Below are 24,935 nucleotides of genomic sequence, written 5' to 3' on the forward strand. Positions count from 1 at the left end.
CCATTAGCAGCAAACAATTGGTATTTATCTTTAGTGCGGTACTGAGGATTTACAGAAGTAAAAGGAAAAACACAAAGATCAGAGCCACTATCTACTAAAAATGTCAGTTTAGTGTTCTTGTCGGTGACGAAAAGACGACCTGGGGAAACCTGGCAATCACTCGTCGTCATTAGTGACCGCCGCTGGCATTTCCCTCGGTCCAGCTGCACGGCGCGCGACACTTAGTTGCACGGGGGCCGAATCTGTCATGGTACCAGCATCTGCCGTTGTCCCCCGCGCGACTCCTTGAGCGAGAGCTGAGACGTCCCCTGGAGCGCGAGCGCGATGTAGCTCGCCCACGGGAATTTCCAGTCGTTAAGGCAGCTACTTGCCGCACAAGGCCATCTATACGGCGGTTGAGACGTTCCTCCATAGAGCTCGGTGCAGATGACGGCACGGGAACAGGAACAGCCGACCCAGAAGCTTCCGCAACGTGAGGTGTGTGTACTACAATGTCATTCACTCGGTCGGCCAGCGCGGCAACCTTGTCCAAACTGGCATCTGACATCGTAGCAATAACGGTTTGCACATGCGGCGGTAAACGTTTAGCCCATATGCTGCGCAAAAAGTCGTCCGATAAGTCGGTACCGGCCAGGTCACGTAGGTGTCGTAAAAACTGCGAGGGCTTACGATTACCCAGTTCAGCTTGAGACACCAACTCCTCCACTCGCTTGTCCTTGGACACGGACAATCTGTAAATCAGCTCAGACTTTAATTTGTCGTATTTTTCCGTCGCTGGCGGCTTGGTAATTATGTCCTTGACCTCCGCTGCATAAAAAAAAACTACTCACTAGATCTCGTTCAAACCAATTTGGAAGGTGGAAGTTTGCATGGTAATGTATATCATATATTTTTTTTAGATTTTTCATTCTGTTATTTTAGAAGTTACAGGGGGGGGGGGGGGACACACATTTTACCACTTTGGAAGTGTCTCTCGCGCAAACTATTCATTTTAGAAAAAAATGATATTAGAAACCTCAATATCATTTTTGAAGACCGGTTTGATGAAAAAAGATTTTTTGAGTTTCAGTTCTAAGTATGGGGAACCCCCAAAATTTATTGTTTTTTTTCTATTTTTGTGTGAACATCTTAATGCGGATCATAGAATACATCCACTTACTAAGTTTTTTTGAACAATATAGCTCTTATAGTTTCGGAAAAAAGTGGCTGTGACAGAATCGGACAGAAAGACGGACATGACGAATCTATAAGGGTTCCGTTTTTTGCCATTTGGCTACGGAACCCTAAAAATTGGCTCCAGCTCGGTGCCTTGTGGCAAGGTGCCTAGAAGGCTGGCGGCATTGCCGCGCTGGACAGCAATGCCAATGCGTTGTGCGAGGTAAGAGCCAGCCCTCTTGTCACCCGTTGCCTACACGAGGCGCTTCGAAAGCTCTTTAAAAATGTTGTGAGCGCCAGGTCCCCACGGGCCAAGGGTTTCCACCCCAAAAGGCTCAAACATATAGCTCAAATCTTAGCTAATTTGGTTGGAAAAATAATTAGTTATATTTTTTTTTCAAAATCTTTGTATGGCGCGTATCAGAAAAATCGAGTTTTCTCCGAAAATAAAATTTTACCGTAATATCCTGACAGATGATTTTAAAACCAATTATTCTTGATTTTTCCACATAATTAGAATTTTCCTACGGGGTGCACTTTGTTTTAAATCGATTTTTTTTAATACGGTTATATTCGTTATTTTGACTACAAAAAATGAATTTGAGTTTGATCGAACCAATAACTTACGCGTAGTGAATGATGGATGTAATGGTTTTATTTTCAATTTTCTACTTGTAACTTGTGTGTTTATTATTTATCTACTTAATTAAAACAATGAGCAAAAGTTATTTCAGCATGAAAAAATAAGTTTTTTTTATTTTTTATTAGATAAGTGCATACGGTAGAAAAGTTCGCGTTATGTCAAAATATCCTTAATAATTGATACAAGGTTGGTACATCTGCAAGGATATTACGGTATACAATTAATTTTTGAAAAAAAAGAACCGTTTTACTCGTACGCTCCATACATTTGGTTAAAACAAAAATTCACTACGCGTAGATTATTGGTTCGATCAAACTCAAATTATTTTTTTGTAGTCAAAGTAACAAGTTTAACCGTATTACAATAAAAAAATACAAAAAAAAATTAAAAAATTACATCGATTTAAAAAAAAAGTGCACCCCGTAGGAAAAATCTAATTATATGGAAAAATCAAGAATAATTGGTTTTAAAATCATCTGTCAGGATATTACGGTTAAATTTTATTTTCGGAGAAAACTCGATTTTTCTGATACGCGCCATACAAAGATTTTGAAAAAAAAAAAATATAATTAATTATTTCTCCAACCAAATTAGCTAAGATTAATTTTTGGACATAATAAAACCAAACAAAAGCTATTCCAATAAAAAAATTCAAAATTAATACTTCGGTTTCTATTTCTATGAAGGCCGATTTTCAGCCCACAGTGCGGCCGCCATCTTGGATTCCAAAATGGTCATCATTTTCGAAATCTGCACTCCCTAAAACCTATGAAACGATATCCATGACGACTTTTATGACAGTGCACGGCCGCCATCTTGGATTCCAAAATGGTCATCATTTTCGAAATCTGCACTCCCTAAAACCTATAAAACGATATCCATGACGACTTTTATGACAGAGTGCACGGCCGCCATCTTGGATTCCAAAATGGTCATCATTTTCGAAATCTGCACTCCCTAAAACCTATAAAACGATATCCATGACGACTTTTATGACAGATTGCACGGCCGCCATCTTGGATTCCAAAATGGTCATCAATTTCGAAATCTGCACTCCCTAAAACCTATAAAACGATATCCATGACGACTTTTATGACAGAGTGCACGGCCGCCATCTTGGATTCCAAAATGGTCATCATTTTCGAAATCTGCACTCCCTAAAACCTATAAAACGATATCCATGACGACTTTTATGACAGAATGCACGGCCGCCATCTTGGATTCCAAAATGGTCATCATTTTCGAAATCTGCACTCCGTAAAACCTATAAAACGATATCCATGACGACTTTTATGGCAGAGTGCACGGCCGCCATCTTGGATTCCAAAATGGTCATCAATTTCGAAATCTGCACTCCCTAAAACCTATAAAACGATATCCATGACGACTTTTATGACAGAGTGCACGGCCGCCATCTTGGATTCCAAAATGGTCAATATGTTCGAAATCTGCACTCCCTAAAACCTATAAAACGATATCCATGACGACTTTTATGACAGAATGCACGGCCGCCATCTTGGATTCCAAAATGGTCATCATTTTCGAAATCTGCACTCCCTAAAACCTATAAAACGATATCCATGACGACTTTTATGACAGAGTGCACGGCCGACATCTTGGATTCCAAAATGGTCATCATTTTCGAAATCTGTACTCCCTAAAACCTATAAAACGATATCCATGACGACTTTTATGACAGAGTGCACGGCCGCCATCTTGGATTCCAAAATGGTCAATATTTTCGAAATCTGCACTCCCTAAAACCTATAAAACGATATCCATGACGACTTTTATGACAGAATGCACGGCCGCCATCTTGGATTCCAAAATGGTCATCAATTTCGAAATCTGCACTCCCTAAAACCTATAAAACGATATCCATGACGACTTTTAAGACAGAATGCACGGCCGCCATCTTGGATTCCAAAATGGTCATCATTTTCGAAATCTGCACTCCCTAAAACCTATAAAACGATATCCATGACGACTTTTATGACAGAGTGCACGGCCGCCATCTTGGATTCCAAAATGGTCAATATGTTCGAAATCTGCACTCCCTAAAACCTATAAAACGATATCCATGACGACTTTTATGACAGAATGCACGGCCGCCATCTTGGATTCCAAAATGGTCATCATTTTCGAAATCTGCACTCCCTAAAACCTATAAAACGATATCCATGACGACTTTTATGACAGAGTGCACGGCCGACATCTTGGATTCCAAAATGGTCATCATTTTCGAAATCTGTACTCCCTAAAACCTATAAAACGATATCCATGACGACTTTTATGACAGAGTGCACGGCCGCCATCTTGGATTCCAAAATGGTCAATATTTTCGAAATCTGCACTCCCTAAAACCTATAAAACGATATCCATGACGACTTTTATGACAGAATGCACGGCCGCCATCTTGGATTCCAAAATGGTCATCAATTTCGAAATCTGCACTCCCTAAAACCTATAAAACGATATCCATGACGACTTTTAAGACAGAATGCACGGCCGCCATCTTGGATTCCAAAATGGTCATCATTTTCGTAATCTGCACTCCCTAAAACCTATAAAACGATATCCATGACGACTTTTATGACAGAGTGCACGGCCGCCATCTTGGATTCCAAAATGGTCAATATTTTCGAAATCTGCACTCCCTAAAACCTATAAAACGATATCCATGACGACTTTTATGACAGAATGCACGGCCGCCATCTTGGATTCCAAAATGGTCATCATTTTCGAAATCTGCACTCCCTAAAACCTATAAAACGATATCCATGACGACTTTTATGACAGAGTGCACGGCCGCCATCTTGGATTCCAAAATGGTCAATATGTTCGAAATCTGCACTCCCTAAAACCTATAAAACGATATCCATGACGACTTTTATGACAGAATGCACGGCCGCCATCTTGGATTCCAAAATGGTCATCATTTTCGAAATCTGCACTCCCTAAAACCTATAAAACGATATCCATGACGACTTTTATGACAAGAGTGCACGGCCGCCATCTTGGATTCCAAAATGGTCATCATTTTCGAAATCTGCACTCCCTAAAACCTATAAAACGATATCCATGACGACTTTTATGACAGAGTGCACGGCTGCCATCTTGGATTCCAAAATGGTCAATATTTTCGAAATCTGCACTCCCTAAAACCTATAAAACGATATCCATGACGACTGTTATGACAGAATGCACGGCCGCCGTCTTGGATTCCAAAATGGTCATCATTTTCGAAATCTGCACTCCCTAAAACCTATAAAACGATATCCATGACGACTTTTATGACAGAGTGCACGGCCGCCATCTTGGATTCCAAAATGGTCATCAATTTCGAAATCTGCACTCCCTAAAACCTATAAAACGATATCCATGACGACTTTTATGACGAGTGCACAGCCGCCATCTTGGATTCCAAAGTAGAAGTCTACTTGAAACGGTACCGTACGGTACCCTTTCAACTGTAGCGGTACCGTTTGAAAAATGTACCTATTACATTTTATTTATTCGGGTACCGTTACAGTTGTATAGCTTTTCAATTGATACCCTTAGTTTAGGTATCGGTCTTGTGCGATTTTATTCGGGTACCGTTAGCTTTGGATACCTATTCAATTGATACCCTTTGTGTAGGTATCGGTCGTTTGCGATTTTATTCGGGTACCGTTACAGTTCTATAGCTTTTCAATTGATACCCTTAGTTTAGGTATCGGTCTTGTGCGATTTTATTCGGGTACCGTTAGCTTTGGATACCTATTCAATTGATACCCTTATCTTAGGTATCGGTCTTTTGCGATTTTATTCGGGTACCCTTAGCTTTGGATACCTATTCAATTGATACCTTTATTTTAGGTTACCGGTCTTTTGCGGTTTTTCAGTCCCTGCTTATAACAAGTCTTAAATTAAGGGTAAGATAAATGTGGCTAAGACCGTTTAATAGGTAAGATCGTCTACAAGCTTTTCCGACGCTTTTAGTAAGCTGCGTAAGTTCGTCCTTTCTGACCGTGTCTGAGCACGTGCGTATATAAATTCGAGTGTTCTTGCATTGACGGTCTTCCCAACCAAAAGTTGTATATCGCGATCTTCCCCACATTTACCTTAATTCATCACCAAAAAGCTACATTAATCGAAAAATCTAGTCTACATGTTTGTTCATAGAGATAACTGAAAATCTATTTTCCATCAGATATATCAGAGCGGGCAAAGTGCTCACCAATATCTGAACATTCCAATATGTTAGGTGTTAGGTTAGGTTAGGTTGGTTGTTTCAATATTTTTGAGAACTTCATACACGCCGACATATCTATTGGCAATAGCGACAAGGGTAAATTTTCAGGTAACTCTCAATTCAATCGGAAATTCAAAATCGCAGAGAAAAATTAGCCATTAGGCTGGTCCACACAGAGCGAGCATACACAGGAGGCAATTTCTTCGCGCACAAACCGGCCGAGGGACGTCTACACTGGCCATTTTTTGCGCGAGGAAATCGCCTCGCGCGTATGCTCGCTATGTGTGGACTCGCCTATTAACATAAATATATTTATACTATATAGGACGTTAAGGAATTGGCAAGGCGTGATTTAATCCCTTATTGCCTCGTATGTATCTAACATCATATATAATATGGCATATAAATGATAAAATGTTAAATTTGAGGTTTTTAGTTATTCATTAATAATTAGAAAAAGCGGGTATAAAGAGTATAAGTAAAATTTCGTGCTCTGTACAGGCTAGGTTTACACTACGCTATACACAGAGTGGAAAAATGGCTTCAAATCAGATATCTCCCAAAAATAGCCTAATGAATAGCTGTAAAAGTATTTGAAAAAAACGAAACTCGCAATTTTTTAAGTTATGTTTTTTAAGGCAAACGAGCAGACAGATCACCTGATGGTAAGCGATTACCGCCGCCCATGGACACCTGCAACACCAAAGGGGTTGTAAGTGCGTTGTCGGCCTTTAAAATATGCCTTCGTTTTTTTTTGCATTAAAATGAAGGTAAGCGATCATGACGTGTCTTTTTTTTATTGAAATACACTTTTGAAAAATAAGTCACAGCAAATATATGTAACAATTACAAATCATACACAAGCAAACATTTATTTGCTTTCATATGTAAAAGCGTTTTTCAATATAAATACACGTCAAGATTGTTTACCTTCTTTCTACTGCCAAAAAACGAAGTATCTTTTGACAAAAAGAAAAATATGTATTTATAATATTTATTAATTTCTATAGTCAGTTTAAAAAGCAAATTTATAAAATTGAGAGTCGCGTGTGCATAAAATATCGTCATTTTTACGTGTACATCTTGAGAACTGTAAGGAATTGACTAATAGGGGTTTCATACTTTTACCTTTGCGGTTATTTATCAAGCCATTATTTGGAAGGTGTCCGATATGAAACCAATTTTGCACGCTGTGCTTCGCTATACCCCTCGCATCGAATGATAGTCCCTATGACAGCATTCAAACTCTTTTGGGTTGGCTTAATTCAAAAAAGAATTCAAGAAATATGTTTTACCGTATTTTTATTACTTAAATGTTACATTTCCAAATAACTTAATGTGTTAAACTTCCAAAATATGTCTACAAACATACGTAACAGCTACTCCATATAAAAACGAACTGTCACAGTTATTATCATTCGACGCGTGAGGTATAGAAAACTTGGCTGTACTTTTAGCGGCCGCGTAGCTCGGAGACTCGGCCGTCTCCTCTGCCGCGGCCCCCGGGAACTGTTTTATATAATTCTTATAAAACATATTGTGTTCTGCGTTCTTATGTCAGCCTGGTACCGAAGTGAGATTTGAGACGATCTCTTTTGGTCAGATTTTGATAAAATTTGGTATGAGCTCCACATTCTGGGCGGAATAAACACTAAATCCAATTTGCGACAAAAAAAAATATTTTCACCTCAGCAGCTCGAACAAGCCGACTTTCGTCACTCCGGAAAGTGACGAAAGTGCAGTTTTCCTCACTCCAGGAAGTGAGACAAGTTTTCATCATAATGATGTCTTTTATTCATGCATGTAAATAAATGTGGTTAACATTACTCGATGTTGAATTTTTTTAACCTTTAATATGCTCTCACTACTGAGGTGATAAGTTGTATATGTCACACGAGAGATAAGTTATTGTACATCTCGTGTTAGATTCTAACTTAGAATCACTCGCGAATCTTTCGCTTACTCAGGACTCAAAATCAACACTCGCAAGAAAAACTAACTTTCCTCCCTTGTTGCACAAATAACTATTACCGTAGCGTTAGTGAAGGCATCCGTTTTGACTCGGGCAATCTGCTTTCGTATGTCCGGATGTTATCCTCTACAGGTCGCAATTCTCAACCGACTCTCGTGAAATATTGTGACTAAATTCTAAGATTAAATGCGGAAGATGGCATAAAGAACTGAAGACCAAGACGTTTTCTATGCTTAAGATCACAGATAAGTGTAATTTTGCATTGATTTACGATATTTCCATACGTTTTCGTAACTCGGGGGAAGATTTTCTACGAGATACGGTGAAATTGCGCTTAAATTGTACAGAACAGGGAACTATCTATTCACCAAATGATATCGAAAACTGACCATAAAATCGACATCAAAATAAAAATCGGCTAATAGTAACAGCCCATGATTGACACTAAAAACTTTCAATTATTAGCACTTTTATAGGAAAATCACCACTAACGCCTTCATAGAAGGTTGAAGATGTGCCGACCAAAGGTTCAAAATAAAATATTTGTATGAAATTCTCAAATAACATATTACACACTTACTCTCTCGCGTCGAATGACGGTCTTTATACATAGGATTTCTGTCAATGGGCCATGTGTGTGAGGGACAGAACATATACAAATGAAAAGTGGGACTGACAAGGACAAAGAATAATAGCGTTTTCTCTGCTACTCCTACCGAAAGTTCTATAAGACCATCCCGTTCGGTATTTCCCCCCCGCCCCCCATATCTTATCAAATGATCCTATATTTATTAATGACAGTTCATTTTTATAAGGAGTAGCAATACTAGCTATCACATTTAATTTTATTTTACATGTTATAAAAATACGGTAATAGTACATTACGATATAAGTGCGAAAAGTAGTAAATTCGAAACGAGTGGCGATAAATTAAAACACGACCGAAGGGAGTGTTTTAAATCGACACGAGTTGCGAATTACCTATTCGCACATGTATCGTACAACGTTTTACAGTACATATGGCTCTTTAAATGTTTGACATAGTAACGTAATATGCTAATTTTCGCACTAGTGCGGTAAAGTAGCACCATATGTACTGTAAAGCATATTTATTTAATAATCTTATACCTTTAACATGGGACATGAAAGAACATGGGTCAAATATCAGTTCTACAATAAGTTGCCAAGGGAAGCACTGGATTTACCATTTCCTGGACTTAAAAAATATGTTAAATCTGGTCTACAGCATATTACACAGTCGAAGAGTATATTAATGAGAAAAATACATGGCCTCCTATAAATAAATGAATAATTTATGAAATGTAATAATTATATTATAATTTGCTTTTGACGATTCAAAAGAGATTGTAAAATCCTTCTTGAATAAATGACTCTTTTACTTACTTAAGGACGGGCCTGACGGACAATAAGAATGGTGCCAGTACAGCGGTGTCACGCACACAAATTCGAGCCAATCGTGCAGTCTAACGCCACACCGCGATTGGTAGATGTGTTCGCATCACGCGCGCGATTGGTCGCAACTAGTTGCGTTAGACTGCACGATTGGCTCGAATTCGAGAGTAACACCAGTGAACTAGCGCCATTCTTAGTGCCCGTAAGACCCGTCCTTAGATATATATGTCAATGGCAGGAAGGAACTGGCATATTGCCCATCATTTGACACGAGTATAAGTATGTGTCCTCGGTTACGACTGCGCCTGTGAACACTGTCACTCCGGTTCAATTCCACGTTTCGAAGTCAAAAATTGTACTGTATTGACAGCTAGTCAGACCACGATAAGTTAGCAGCGATTTTAACAGCTTAGACAGTGAAAGTGCTATGAAATTATGACGTTTTTTTAACACTTTCACAGGCTGGGATATCAAAATCGTTGCTAACTTAGCTTGGTCTGACTATACGTGATTGACAGATAGTTTTTATACATTTGTTTTTGTATCTTAACACGAACAGAAAAGTAGATATTTAAAACGTACTATAAAAGTTACACACTCGTTTTTAAAAGGAAACTTGGCATGTACATTTATGACCGCGGCCGGCAAAACGTCTCATTTTATCGCTTGCCATAAGGACGCCTTGTCAGCTTATTCGTATACAGATATAAGCAAATTTCGTCCTTATGGCAAGCGACAAAGTGGGACGTTTTGCCGGCGTTCACAATTACATAACAAATATGTAATGTAAGGTGCTAGCTTTTCTGCTAAAAATTGACTCATATAAAAAGATATAAAAAAAACAAGTAAGTCAAGCCACCAGCCTAGCGGTAAGAGCATGCGACTTGCAATCCAGAGGTCACGGGATCAAACCTCGGCTCATATCAATGACTTTATCGGAACTTATATACGAAACATCATTTGATATTTAACCTTTTGACCGCCAAAGAGGTCATATGACGCGCGCGGCTACAGTCCAATATCAACCTTCATGCGTACCGACAAGGTTCACGATTAAGCGCCGCGTGCGATAGGCGTGGCGTTCAAAAGGTTAACAGTCGTTTTTCGGTGAAAGAACATTTTGAGAGGAAACCGAACTGATCCCAATAAGGCCTAGTTTAACCTGTGGGTTGGAAGGTCAGATGGCAGTTGCTTTCGTATAAACTAGTGCAAAAGCTGCCAAGAAATACAATATTTTTCTTGGCAGCTTTAAAACGTCTGGTAAACGTTACCGCCAGCGGAAATTGTCTGGCAAAGTTGATTATCAATTTTTAACAGTATTTTCTAAAAAATACATTAAAATCAGCCATGAGAATTTAAGGAAAGTTAGTAATATTTTTACCTATGTTTAGCACCTTGTACCGGACAAATGGCCGTCAGGCCAATATAGCAAGTATGCAGACATACAAAAGTACATACTAACACTACATTATCCCATACATTTTATTCATCAGAAAATGAGTAAGGTCTGGCGGCTCTGGTATCTAGGACCATAGAGCAAGTAGAATAAAAACTATACTTGCTGTCATTTATTTGTATTACAATTAATAAATATAAATAATTCATCATGCTAAAATTCATGAAATAAATAAATAATATCAATTTCTATCAAAGAAAACTAGTAACAGACAGAAATATATGTTACTTGAATGTACATGTCAAATTTCACATCATTACAGAATGTCGTTTTAAAATAAGAGCGTAACTTCGATTCGTATGAAACTATGAACAAAAACCATCGGTTAATCACCGTTACCAACGTGTACATGTCGGCGGCCGATCGTAAAATCCGGCAGATCATGAAACTCCTAGACATATCGTGAAATGTGAAAATCTTTGTCTCGTTCCGAGTCGACGAAGCCCCGCTACGCGGGGCTCCTATTTCTAAACTTTGCCCTTCGGGCATCTGAAGTAACCTAACGAACCTATTGGTTTTATGTTACTACGGTCAAAGTCATTACACAGGAACTTTACGATCGGCCGGATTTTACGCTCGGCCGCCGCCATATACACAATCCTATCTATCTATTGGTTCAATGTGACTACCGTGAAAACATTACACAGGAACTTTATGATCGGCCGGATTTTACGATCGGCCGCCACCATACACACAATGAAACAAAAAAATATGTACGTATAAACGTAGAAGTATAACCGTCTCACTCTAACTCTAGTCCTACCATATCGCTGTCCCTGTCGCTGAAGTTCTCGGGCTCGGCCTTTACCGGCTGTGTCCGTATGATGGCGTTTTTGGCCACTTTCAACTTGGTCACTTTCGCCCCCTGAAATGTTAATGTTATGTTAATATTTCTATTATCAAAAAGAATCGATTGTAGTAGAGAGGTAGAGTCTAAGAAAAAAAACCGGACAAGTGCGAGTCGGACTCGCCCACCAAGGGTTCCGTACCTAAAGGGTCAAACGGGACCCTATTACTGTCTGTCACCAGGCTATATCTCAAGAACTGTGATAGCTAGACAGTTGAAATTTTCACAAATGATGTATTTCTGTTGTCGCTATAACAACAAATGTAAGCAAAAAATTGTCTTAGATTTTAGGCATCTTAATTAATGTAAGTATCTTTGCTATTACATGACCTCCTAGGTCGTAAAGTCATGGTTGGCAGTCCTTAACTGTGCGTTTCTCCAGAAACTTTCTGCCTCGCACAGCCAAACTGTGGAATGAACTGTCGCCTGCGGCATTTCCGGACCGATACGACTTAAAAAAATAATTGCGTACTCCCATCTTCAAAGCCGGCAACAAACAAACTTAGAGATGTATACAGTCTCTAAATGACGAATTACACAAAAAAACTATGATAAAAAAAATACAAACAACAAATTCTTTAGAGATGTAAAAGACTTTATGTGTCAGAGATAAAATATAATTTAAAAAAACTATCATTAAAATATACTTAGAGATGTAAAGGGTCTCCAAGACTTGAGTTTTTATAAATAATTATGAAGTGTCTCACGTTAATGCCACTCAAAAGTACAGTTACATACTTATAACACAACATGTAGCCCGTGTAAGCTTAAACAGACCGGTCTCCACGAACAGCACCCGTTCACGAGTGTGGGAAAGTGGCACCGCACTTAAAACCCCCTGGTGTTGTGGGTGTGTCCATGGGCAACGTCAATCGCTTACCATCAGGCGACTCGACTTGCTCGTTTGCCTCCCATGTCATAAAATATAACAAATCCCATATAACAAATTTGCGAACTTTTTAACATTGCTGAACAACCGACCCTAAGGTTGCGTTTCCACCTGAGATGTGCGAGGATGCGAAGATTGCAAAGCGAGGGGTCTATTCGTTATATTTGATCGAAATCCTAATGTATGTTAGAAATAACCTATCTTTGTTTAAACGCGTTGAGGTAGCTGGTATAAACATTAGAACTACAGGTCGATTGCGAACAGTTCCACGTCGCATGGCACTTGCAGCAAATAACCCGCGTGTCATCGGTCCGACTTATTAAGAGCGATTACCTGCAGAAATAAGGACGGAAACATCCGATACAACATTCAAGCGTCTATTGAGAAACTTTTTACTGGACAACCCATTATATTCAATAAGTGAATTTTTTGACATAACTGTATAATTTATAATTGCATAATGATTTGACATTGTCTTTGCTTATTCTTGATATTATTTGACGATCCTTTTCAGGTGAAAATTTTCATATATATATTATTATTGAAATTAATTTATTTGGATTATCTTGCTATTATTTAAGTTAATTTCTGACGGTCACAATATAGATTCTTATAAATTGACATTGATGTAACTTGTACTGTAATCATATGTTGTGAAATAAATAAATCTAAATCTATTTGATATCATTATCATCATTAGGCTTTGCGTCTATTGCAGACGATTGATGGCGTAACGCCGGATACACCGTTTTTGGTGGCTGAATAGACCGATGCGAGACTGACATGGTCTACCACAGGCCAGATTTTTGTTTGATAAGAACCAATAGAACTTTTTACTAATAATTGTGTTTTAATAGATTTAAGCAATATTGTAAGCGTCCTGAATAAATTTATTTTCTTTCTTTCTTTCAATGGAATCACGTCATTTACCTATCCTCAGCGCAACTCTAGTGGACAATATTCTATTGGTTCCACTAGACTGAAATCGACCGGGATATAAACCGTGATTACCTTTTACATTGTTTTTGAGCTCTCGATATTTCGACGCAACCACCAACCAACCAGTGGCTACCAGTGGTAACGTTGAAAGCGAATGCAACCGACGCGCACGAATGAGGGTAGACCGAGCGCGGTCTACACAACTTTGACACCCAGCCGCTATCTCCAGTTACCCGTGAACAAGAAGCATGTAACTGCGTCGAAATATCGGGAGCTCAAAAACAATATAAAAGTTAATCACGGTTTAAAGCCCGGTCGATTTAAGTCTAGTGAAACTAACCCTGAATCATTCATAACTGTTATTCTATTGTTTCTTAACAAACATATCCCTCGCTACGCATCATCGCATATCTCTGGTGGAAACGCAGCCTTAGGGTCAGTTGTTCAGCACTGTTAAAAAGTTCGCAAATTCGCATGGGTTTTTATGATATAGTAGGAAAACGTGCAAGACGAGTCGCACTTGCACATTTCTGGTGGAAACGCAGCCTTGTCGAAGAACGGAAGATGGCCTTTTATTATAAAGGTATCGCGCGATAGGAAAGAATTTTGTCCCCATATTATTTTCATGTGTATAATTTTTTCTTCGTTGCATTAACAACTCTAATGCATTCGACAGAAGGTTCAAATTACCTCTAAAAAGTAGTTATTTTCACTAGAGCGGGCGAATGGTTAGCAGTGTTAGCACTATCTTCTTGCTACCATCTGTTGAAGAATAAACTCTAATACCTTTGAAAGAAGGTTTAAATTACCTCTAAAAAGTAGTCTTCCTCGCTGGAGCGGGCGGCGCGTCGGGCGTTCTTTTCACGAATTGTTGTGAGCACTTTTTTCTTCGCGCCGTCGTCTTCGCCCAACATGCGCTGTTGAAAAGTCAATATTTTAATGACTAATGTCTAAAACGGCACATCTTACCAAATAAAACTGTCAGTTTTAGCGTTTCTGGTTTGTCGACCTTTTTCATTTTTCGAGGCACGGGATTACTCGACCAGCATTTCCCGAGTATCGCGAGAAATTTTAAAAGTTGTAAAAAACACCATGTTATTAAAAAAAATTAATATTGGGTTAAGGTGATAGAGATACGCGGCCGACAACCCCGTTTCTCGCCGAGATTTGTATAGTGCTTTTCTCAAACTGGCAATGAAACAAAACTGTACAACTAAAAACAAATTACGAATCTACCACTGTTTGATGGTTGAATGCCAAGACGTTGTGTCACAATTTGACGTTTAAAAACAAAAGAAGGTTGACTTACAGGCCTAGGTGTGTAAGGCTGTATGAAATTCCTTTACATATCATCTTCACTCATCGCACCTGATACGTAGTATTTCCGGACCTAATTTGAAGTAAGTCATGTCAACATTTCATTGCAAGGTTGAGAAATAGAACATTACTGCAGAAGCCGTGAAGTAAGGGATTGCAGGACGAGATTGCGGTAGAGGGCAGCGGATAAAGCAAGTGTTGCAATCCCTGTTCCGGCCAAGGATTGTATAGTGCTTTTCTCAAACAATGTAAGAAAATATTATAATTAAAATAACTACTAAGTAATCAAGTAAATAAGTTTAATATGAAAAAAAATGCATATTTTTTCACACACTAATTAATGGAGTTTGGGAAGGGCGCTGGTGTGGGAGGCAACCTGTGTAGACACACTAGCCCCTTCCCACCTCACCGGAACCAGTATCGGTGCGGGTGCCGCGGCTAAAGGGGCCGAAAAGCTTAAAATACAAAAGTACAGGGGTCTCGGCCCCGAATACATTTTTATGCCATTTGGGGTCGAGACGCTTGGCCCGTGGGGTCCTAATGCTCTACAACTTTTTAAAGAGCTATTAAAAAGGCTGGTCGACTTCACAGGTGACCGAAGAGCTGGCAGCTTTCTCGCACAACGTATCAGCATCGCTATACAGCGGGGAAATGCTGCCAGCATCCACCACTTGGCACCATGCCAAAGGGGCCAAATTTTTTAGACATATTTTAATTTTATTTAGTATTAGTTTTTAGTTTTAATTTAGTTTTATTTAATAGATAAGTTAGTTTATTTTTATTGTGCCCGACATTTAATTCCTTTTTAATAAATCTTTGTTTCTAATTAATGTTGGATTACTTAATTATTATATATTTTAACGAGAATAAATAAACATGTAAATTGCCGCCTTTTTTATTTTTTAACCACCATGTTTAACCGCTTATATACATAGTACCATAGATTTTACTTTTTTTTTTAATGCTTACAGAGAGAGAGTGGTCGTTGGCTGTATGTAATATTTCCTTTGTCAGTCTAATCTTAGTGAGCAAATTTAAAAAGTTAGAGCAGCGGACAATAATGTACGTTTCATACTAACTCCCTACATTACTTCTTAGCCTAGGTCAAGAAGTAATGTAAGGAGCCATAAATGAACAACTTCATGTCTTCATTTCGTTACATTAACATATACATTTCGGAGTATGTTTGAGCAAACACTATTGTTTATCGCCATGTTCATTGTATGGATGAAGACCGTCCGCACTATGTGAGCTAAAACATTGTTCATGTCAAGATAGACTACTCTGACTAGACTAGTCTGCATAGTGTTTCAGAAACAGTGTATCACAAACATTGTTTATAATTAACACGCACCCTTAGAGTGCGTGTTCAGATATTCGTGAGCACCTTGGCCGCTCCGATATATTTGATGGCGAATGTACAACATTAACCATCTAAAATTTGATAAGTTATTGCTTGAAAATGTCGCATTTTTGGTTTTTACTCTGATTGTTAACCTTAAATGTACCAGGATACTCACCAGCAGCTCATCTGTGTTGTGGCCATCATCACTGTGCTCCGAGTGTGAGGGTTCGCTGTCTTTAGGGTTCTTCAGATGGTTGAACTCATCCTGTGATCAAATTTCATTTCATATAATCATAATGCACTGCGAAGTCAATGGGTACCCGAAACCGATGGAGAAGCGTGAATTTATTATGAAATTAAATGAGCGTTGCAGTGGTATCAACCGATAATTATCCGAGGGTCTAGACAAGACGCTACTTGTTTGCGATTCAACGAAGTTTTCTATCTCTCGTTACGTTGTGCGATAGAGAGACAGATAGCTTTTCGTTGTCATAGCGCAAACGGTTACCATCTTGACCAGATATTGCACAGGACTGAAAACATATGCAATCAAATGTACTTAACTACAAATTTCGAGAGCTTTATTGCGTTAAGTTTTGTGTTTTTATTATCATTTATTTCAAATAACAAATTGCACCTTACATGCCGTCTGGCATTAAGTGACTTAATTTAAGTCCGCCATTTGTACTCTTCATGACAACGGGACATAAAGACGGGTGTTTTTTTAGGAAAAAATGAGTTTTAGCTGATATAACAAAACACGTGCTCATTATTTTTTGCTGCTTTCAAACATATACTCAAATCAGCCATTAACTAGCAAGTTGCTTGAGCATCACTTTCTATAGGAGTTAGAAGATTTTGTAACTTTTTAGTACTTTGGAGGACAATTTCTCCCAATAGGTTGAGTTTCGGCAGCTAGAAAAAATACGTGTCCGTTATTTTAGACTACTCTATAACATATATAAATATAAATCAAATGGGACCCGGACAGTTGGGTACCTTTCCTTGTTAGTTAGGTATGCTGGACCGACCGACGAGTTTCAACTGTTGAACACCGAACCGAATTGTTTTCTTTATTTCTAAGACTTACAGACCCTACTCGAATTAACAGGAATCTGGACTACTATTTGCACACAACTTACTAGCTAAATTACGTACATACATTATTGTTTATGATGGGTATATAGCCTTCAGGCGACGTCATAGTCATGTACATAGCCATAGAATGTGGATGATATAGCCAATAAGCAGATGAACATGTTAAAATTCATGCAATGTTGTTATGGTATTTTACTTGTGACTTTCCATCAGAGAAGGTCCAGGGTCCTTCGCATGAAGCCACATTTACTTATGATTTATTATGATAAAATTTCCAAAAATTACCTTAGGAGCAGTCTCAACTCCTTCAAAATTATTCAATGTGTCTTCTATATCTTGCTGCATGACTGTTTCGAGGTCCTCATGCTGTTTTTGGCTCTCCGACTCCATAGCGCTGGCTGGCTCTTGACTCGGCTGAGAAGTTATTGCACAGACGTGCTTAAATAGTTACAGTGGCGAAGCGTATATATCTACCCACAAATTCCATTGACTTTGAAGTCCAGATAACAAACATTATTTTCTCAATATAATGATGAAATTATGTGTAAAATGTCGAGCAGTTTTCGATTTAAAGACGCGATTTCCATTTTAATACAGTCAGAATACTTATTCTTGTAATATTATTAACGCACCGCCACTTCTAGTTACCACTTACAGAACCGACCACCAACGTTGCTTTAGCCGTGGTTGGTGCAAATGGCCCTTTGGTATGCATGAAGACAAAATTACCTTTGCAGAAGTCTCCATGCCTTCCAAATTGTTCAGTGACTCTTCGATGTTCTGCTGTAGGATACTTTCAAGCGGCTGACTGTCGGTTTTTTGTTCCAAGCTCTCTACTGGCTCCGCTATGGTGTTGGGACTCAACTGAGAAATTATGGAAGGAGCATTTAGTAAACTCACAGCACCGCCCACCGCCGACGATCTCCTCCAACTCCAGGGAATTGAACTGATTGAATGCAATAAGCGATCAGCCCGCCCGTTTCCGGCCGGGCGTGTCTGCACTTCATCTACTGACGTTGGAGTTATTGAAAAGGTAAAAGAAATGGAAGCACAGAGAGAATGAGAAGAGACTAGCTGCAGACAGTCGAAGATGATGATCAATGGTATAGATCACAGGAGAACCAGGTATCTTTTGAAACTAGGTAAGAGCAGTCTGAGACTCCTGACGGGTATTATCACTGGTCATAACGCTCTCAACAAACATCTCAAAGTTTTGGAAATAAAAAGAAACGCCTCCTGTGGTAAGGAGGAGACTAGCTTCCACTTACTAGCAGTGTGTATTATGTACGCGGCACGGTAGAGACTTACTAAAAGAAAACGAACTAAAGGACGGCGAGCTTAAAGAGGATTTGAGATTGGTATGGGAATACCGCCGGGACAGTAACCTGCAGCTCAAACTTCAGGGAATTGGGCTGAATGAACGCAGCATGCGATCGACAGCCCGCCTTTTTCCGGCCGGGCGTCCCTACACTACATCTACATCTACTGACGTTGCCGCGGATACGGAGAACTATTTGCTGAGCTATGACACATCTCTTGTCTTGAGATATTTTTGAAACTAAGAGTTCAACAACATTACAAATTGCGATTTGAACAAATGCTGTATAGTATGTATGTTTAATTGCGATATTTCGAATACAACGTAGACCTCTCATGGTCGTGGACAACTGATATCCTCAGTTTGTCTATCATCTCAGTTTGTGATATGCAGGGGTCTACAGACAGAGCTGCCTTGCGATAAACATCTTTATGGACCAAACTGCTTCACACAGCAATATTGCTTTTTCATTCATTCATTCATTTAAAATTATGGCTTTGGTCCAGTGGGACTATTTCGCCAGTATCAAGGTATGAGGAGCTTTAAATGCGACTAAAATTGTACGGTTAGTACAAGACAGTGTACGGTGATTTTATCAGCTCTTGTAAAGCGATAGCTGGACTTTACAAGTAGCACGAGGACTATTGGCCGTTGACTCTAAAATGGTGGTTAAACGCGTTTCAAGATTAACTCTCCATTCACTGCACACTACCCTACCACGTTAGTTTACTGAATATTAACCACCAATTTACACTTTATACAATATGTATGAGAAAAAAACAAAGGAATTAATCACAAGACGTGACTATCAAGATGGCGCTCGAACCGGAAATCATATACTTGCTTGTTCTGTGTGGCCTCAGCTTATTGACAAATGGTTTTTGTAGATTAAAATAAAAATCACAAAATATCAGTAATTTACCTATCACTTCAGATTACAGGTGAGTGAGGCTAGCTATAAGCGCTGCTTGACTTCACTGAAAAAACTAGGTGTAATATAAATAAATTATAACATTGCAAAACTACAGTTACCTTAGAACTCTCCATGCCTTCCAAGTTGTTAAGTGTTTCTTCAATATTTTGTTCCATAGTGATGTTGGCTTCACGCACCACCTGCTGGGGTTCCAGCTCCAGGTTCTGGGAAGACTCCGCTGTGGTGTTGGCGTCTGGCTGTTGCTCTTGACTTGACTGAGAAAGAAAAAATAATATAGGTACTGGATTTCAGCTGAATATTGCTGTAACTCTCAAAATTGAAACCCTGTTTTCAGTTTTAGATATGAATAGCATAAAGCGTTGACTACCATGTTTACAATTTTTGTCTTGGGTTACAATTTAAATGATGATAACAGTAACTTTGACAGTGATTATTGTATTGTAGTGTAGCATGGATGTACGGCATACAACTATGGGGCAGTGCCAGTAACTCTAACATCTCAATAATACAAAGAATGCAAAACAACATACTGCGGTCCATATGTAACGCTCCGTGGTTCACAACCAACTCGGAAATACATAAATACCTGCAAATCAATACTGTGAAGGAAGAAATCCTTCATGCAACTAAAGCATATCAACGTAGATTAAGCCACCACCCAAATGACCTGGCAGCAAAACTCACAGACAAGGGATATGAAAAAAGGTTAAAAAGAAAAGACATCTTCCTTGATACATAGAAAGAGGGAAAAAAAAAAGAGTAGAAGCCCTCACTGGAGGACTCGCTCGTCACGTTATTAAGCATTCAACCAATCTGCTTATAGTCTGACTGATCGCAGATATAACTAGAGAAAAAAAAAAAAAAAAATTGTAGTTTGTGTCATCCATGATGCGCAGACTTGTCAAATCTAGCCTTTCATAACATGACATTACAAGTCAAGGCATGCATAGTCGTGAATGGCACGATCTATATGTTCTTTTAGTGCACAGATCTAGAATGATGCCTGCACTTAAAGATAATTTCACTGAAGTGTACAAAAAGGAAGTCATCGCAGACAGTCAGTTGCCGAGGTAGTTGACCCCCCTGCAAACAAATATCTATGCAGGGAGAGTCAGTTATCTCTGCAACTGACTGTATATATGACCAATTCATGAGTGCGAAAGAGGCAGACTACAAACAAAAAAAAACATGACGACTTTTGATCTAATAGTAGTTGCTATTGGCTGCTTGGCTTGGTTAAATAATAAATAAATAAATATTAATGGACATTCTTACACAGATTGACTAAGTCCCACGGTAAGCTCAAGAAGGCTTGTGTTGTGGGTACTCAGACAACGATATATATAATATACAAATACTTAAATACATAGAAAACACCCATGACTCAGGAACAAATATCTGTGCTCCTCACACAAATAAATGCCCTTACAGGGATTCAAACCCGGAACCATTGGCTTCATATGCAGGGTACTCCCCACTAAGCCAGACTGGTTGTTGTTGAATGTATTAAAACATAAAGTTTAGTAGAAAATACGAGAAGCTGTATTAAGGAGATAAGGCGGGCAATTATATCTAGGAATACACATTTAATTTATTTATTCAATACTATTAATGACATCATTTCTATTTTGGTCACAATTTAAATATTTGACAAGCAATGTTGTAGATCTGTGGTCCACCTTATCACCTTAAGTGCAGAAAATGTCTCAAAATGTCAGGATGTATTAAAAAACAATACACTAAAAACTATTAAAATTGAATACCTATTTAATGACACTTATAGTAAAATCAAACACTTGCTGCATACAAATACGTAGTGTGTTTTCTATCACATCTACTCACCATAGGTAAGTGTGACAGAGATAGTGCTATTGGAATGTATACTTACATTAGCCGCCATATAGTCATCATCTGTGAGGACCCCCTCACTCAGCCACTCCTCCTGGCCCTCCTCCTGACCCTCCATGGTAGAGTCCAGGGACGATGGTGCTACCTGCGACATGACAAACATGAGTTGCTACGAAATATCATCGTCAAGATTGTATGCATATCTCTTGTGAGAATCTTCATAATGGTGGATACCAAGACACTTTAACTCATGTAAATCTTCATTCTTGTACCAAAAGCAAGTATTTAATATATGGTTTTGATTTGTAGCTATGATTAATGAAATAGAAATGCGTAAAAATGTACAGTACGAAATTGCGAAAAGAGAAGTTATGGTACTCACATCCATTTTTAATACTTTCATTGGTGGTTCCTCCATATCTGACATATTAAATGTATTAAGAACTTTCTGATGGATATACAATGTTATTTCGTTAAGGATTCCAAAATTTACAATCACAAAATTAAATCAATAACAAACATAACCTCAATGTTCTAGTTTTAGTGACATTTAGTTTTTTTTTTCTGTGGGTCGAAGTTCGGATGTACTGTTCAAAGGATCCAAACCAATTATATTCTTTGATCCAAACTTATATTATTGGCCATATTATACTTCACAAATAAACTAATGGTTCCATTTGTCCGCTACGGAACCCTTAACAACATATAAATCTATAAATAAGTCTCGCACAGTCTGGGCTTGGTCTAAACCTAACACGATATTCTTGCATATTGAATGCAATTCGATTTAACTAAAAACAAACTAAATTAAATCCAATAAAATAAAGAAACGTAAATAAGAATATTCAACCACTTGCCGCTCCTATATCCAGTAATTCCAGTATACCTAAAGAAAGCAGGTGATATTGTCAAAAAAACCGGCCAAGTGCGAGTCGGACTCGCGCACGAAGGGTTCCGTACCATCTATAAAAACGGCAAAAAGATTGTTGTATGAGAGGCCCCTTAAATATTTATTTTATTCTGTTTTTTAGTATTTGTTGTTATAGCGGCAACAGAAATACATCATCTGTGAAAATTTCAACAGTCTAATTATCACGGTTCATGAGATACAGCCTGGTGACAGACGGACGGACGGACAGCGAAGTCTTAGTAATAGAGTCCCGTTTTACCCTTTGGGTACGGAACCCTAAAAATGAGCATGCTCTAAAGCGCCAATACATCCACACTTCCCGATATCGTGCCCCGATAAGCAGTCCCAATAATCGTTTTCCGTTTCACGGAATACCAACGTCGTTAACAATATTTGAAAGGCAAAAAATACTTTGTCTCTGATATTTTTGCATATGAACCATTTTTTTTTAAATTTCAAATATTTTAAACTAAGTGCTAATATTTGGTGAAACGGAAGAATGCTCTTGGGCCCTACCATGGGACATGGAAAAAAGCTGAGACAACGCCAGGAAGATGATGAGTCTTTCTTGCGATAGATTAATTGCGGTTGTAGAATAAAATCACCAGTATGTTTTAATAATATGTTGTATTGTGGCCTCTTTTATTATAGTAAAGTCCGCAGTCTCTTAGGCTAAGATCATTACAATATATATATATTTACACACTCGTCGACAAACATACTGATCCAACCTTACTCATGATAAGATAATCACGTACATTACATACACAAACTCACTTCGTTCGTTTCTTAAACCCACACTTGTGTTTTAATGTCTTTCATTATGTCGCAGTCACATAAACTACTATAATAATATTGAAACCAATTGCAGTAGCTTTCAACAAATACAACATAAAGGATGAATATGACATTCGACTTTTAAGGCATAAAGTGGTAGAAATTTTACAGATGTCCATGAAATTTCAAAAATAGTCCAAATTTCCTCTTAAATTACCCATAATTGATGCCGTTAACATACCTCGACAGAAATGCCTTTCGTCGTGAGTCAGAATGGCGGGTGTACCTAAATAAAATTAAATGAAAACCATACCATATTTTTGTACCTAATTTGTACTATTTAGTACCTCCTTTAAAAAAAATTGTACCTCACGGTACTTAAAGTTATCACCAAAAAGCGGCCAAGTGCGAGTCGGACTCGCGCATGAAGGGTTCCGTACCATTTAAGACGTATTAAAAAAATCTACTTACTAGATCTTGTTCAACATTTTACCACTTTGGACACACATTTTACTACTTTGGAAGTGTCTCTCGCGCAAACTATTCAGTTTAGAAAAAAATGATATTAGGAACCTAAATATATATATATATATTTTTTTGGGGTATCCATAGATACCCCACACGTATAGGTTTGATGAAAATTTTTTTTTTTAAATTTTATGACGTTTTAAAAAAAAAACTACTCACTAGATCTCGTTCAAACCAATTTTCGGTGGAAGTTTGCATGGGAATGTATATCATATATTTTTTTTAGATTTTTCATTCTGTTATTTTAGAAGTTACGGGGGGGGGGGGGGACACATTTTTTCACTTTGGTAGTGTCTCTCGCGCAAACTATTCAGTTTAGTAAAAAATGATATTAGAAACCTAAATATCATTTTTGAAGACCTATCCCTAGATACCCCACACGTATGGGTTTGATGAAAAAAAAATTATTTTTTAATTTTTATGACGTATTAAAAAAAAACTACTTACTAGATCTCGTTCGAACCAATTTTCGGTGGAAGTTTGCATGGCAATGTATATCATATATATTTTTTAGATTTTTCATTCTGTTATTTTAGAAGTTACGGGGGGGGGGGGGGACACACTTTTTACCACTTTGGAAGTGTCTCTCGCGCAAACTCTTCAGTTTAGAAAAAAATGATATTAAAAACCTCAATATCATTTTTAAAGACCTATCCATAGATACCCCACACGTATGGGTTTGATGAAAAAAGATTTTTTGAGTTTCAGTTCTAAGTATGGGGAACCCCCAAAATTTATTGTTTTTTTCTATTTTTGTGTAAACATCATAATGCGGTTCATAGAATACATCTACTTACCAAGTTTGAACAGTATAGCTTTTATAGTTTCGGAAAAAAGTGGCTGTGACAGAATCGGACAGACAGACGGACATGACGAATCTATAAGGGTTCCGTTTTTTGCCATTTGGCTACGGAACCCTAAAAACAGTACACCCGCCATCCTGACAGTCAGAATGGCGGGTGTACTTTATTACGCTATATTCCCGTGGATATTGATACATTCTATAAAAGCCAAATTTTTGTACCTTCATATTCAATTTTAATATGAGCCATTTTATTTGTGGTTTCCAAGTTTTACTCATTTATATTTTGCTTGCTATTACACTTTTGCAGGCGTTATAATTTTTCAAGTTATCGATCTAATTTTTAAGAAAAAGCGCTAAAGTACAATTATTTTTATTACGCCAGGAATTAGTACCTTTAATGTTTAATCTGTTAAGATTAAATAACTCAGTAAATCATGTCTTAAAAATGATTTTTCTAAGGAAGATTTTTATGAATTTATATTTAAGTACACCCGCCATTCTGACTCG

At 38.1% G+C, this 24,935-nt stretch overlaps 1 protein-coding gene across 3 annotated transcripts in view; it reads right to left on the reverse strand.

Moving 5' to 3' along the window:
* LOC133531332 (uncharacterized) overlaps positions 1-22,184 on the reverse strand; it is a 44,233-nt gene extending 22,049 nt beyond the window's left edge. Inside the window, exons 1-8 of one of the 3 annotated variants that reach the window (XM_061869472.1) lie at positions 21,791-22,181; positions 21,449-21,553; positions 19,659-19,814; positions 18,038-18,172; positions 17,594-17,722; positions 16,386-16,475; positions 14,358-14,465; positions 11,637-11,738 (exon numbers count right to left, since the gene is read on the reverse strand). In XM_061869472.1, the coding sequence (XP_061725456.1) occupies positions 11,637-11,738; positions 14,358-14,465; positions 16,386-16,475; positions 17,594-17,722; positions 18,038-18,172; positions 19,659-19,814; positions 21,449-21,553; positions 21,791-21,835 (870 nt within the window). In that variant the 5' untranslated portion in view covers positions 21,836-22,181. Of the gene's footprint in view, positions 1-11,636; positions 11,739-14,357; positions 14,466-16,385; positions 16,476-17,593; positions 17,723-18,037; positions 18,173-19,658; positions 19,815-21,448; positions 21,554-21,790 lie in introns of all 3 variants that reach the window. The other 2 variants (XM_061869473.1, XM_061869474.1) reach the window with 2 other exon arrangements.
* Positions 22,185-24,935: the final 2,751 nt, after the last annotated feature.

This window comes from Cydia pomonella, chromosome 25, assembly GCF_033807575.1.
Source record: "Cydia pomonella isolate Wapato2018A chromosome 25, ilCydPomo1, whole genome shotgun sequence".
Lineage (NCBI taxonomy): Eukaryota > Metazoa > Arthropoda > Insecta > Lepidoptera > Tortricidae > Cydia > Cydia pomonella.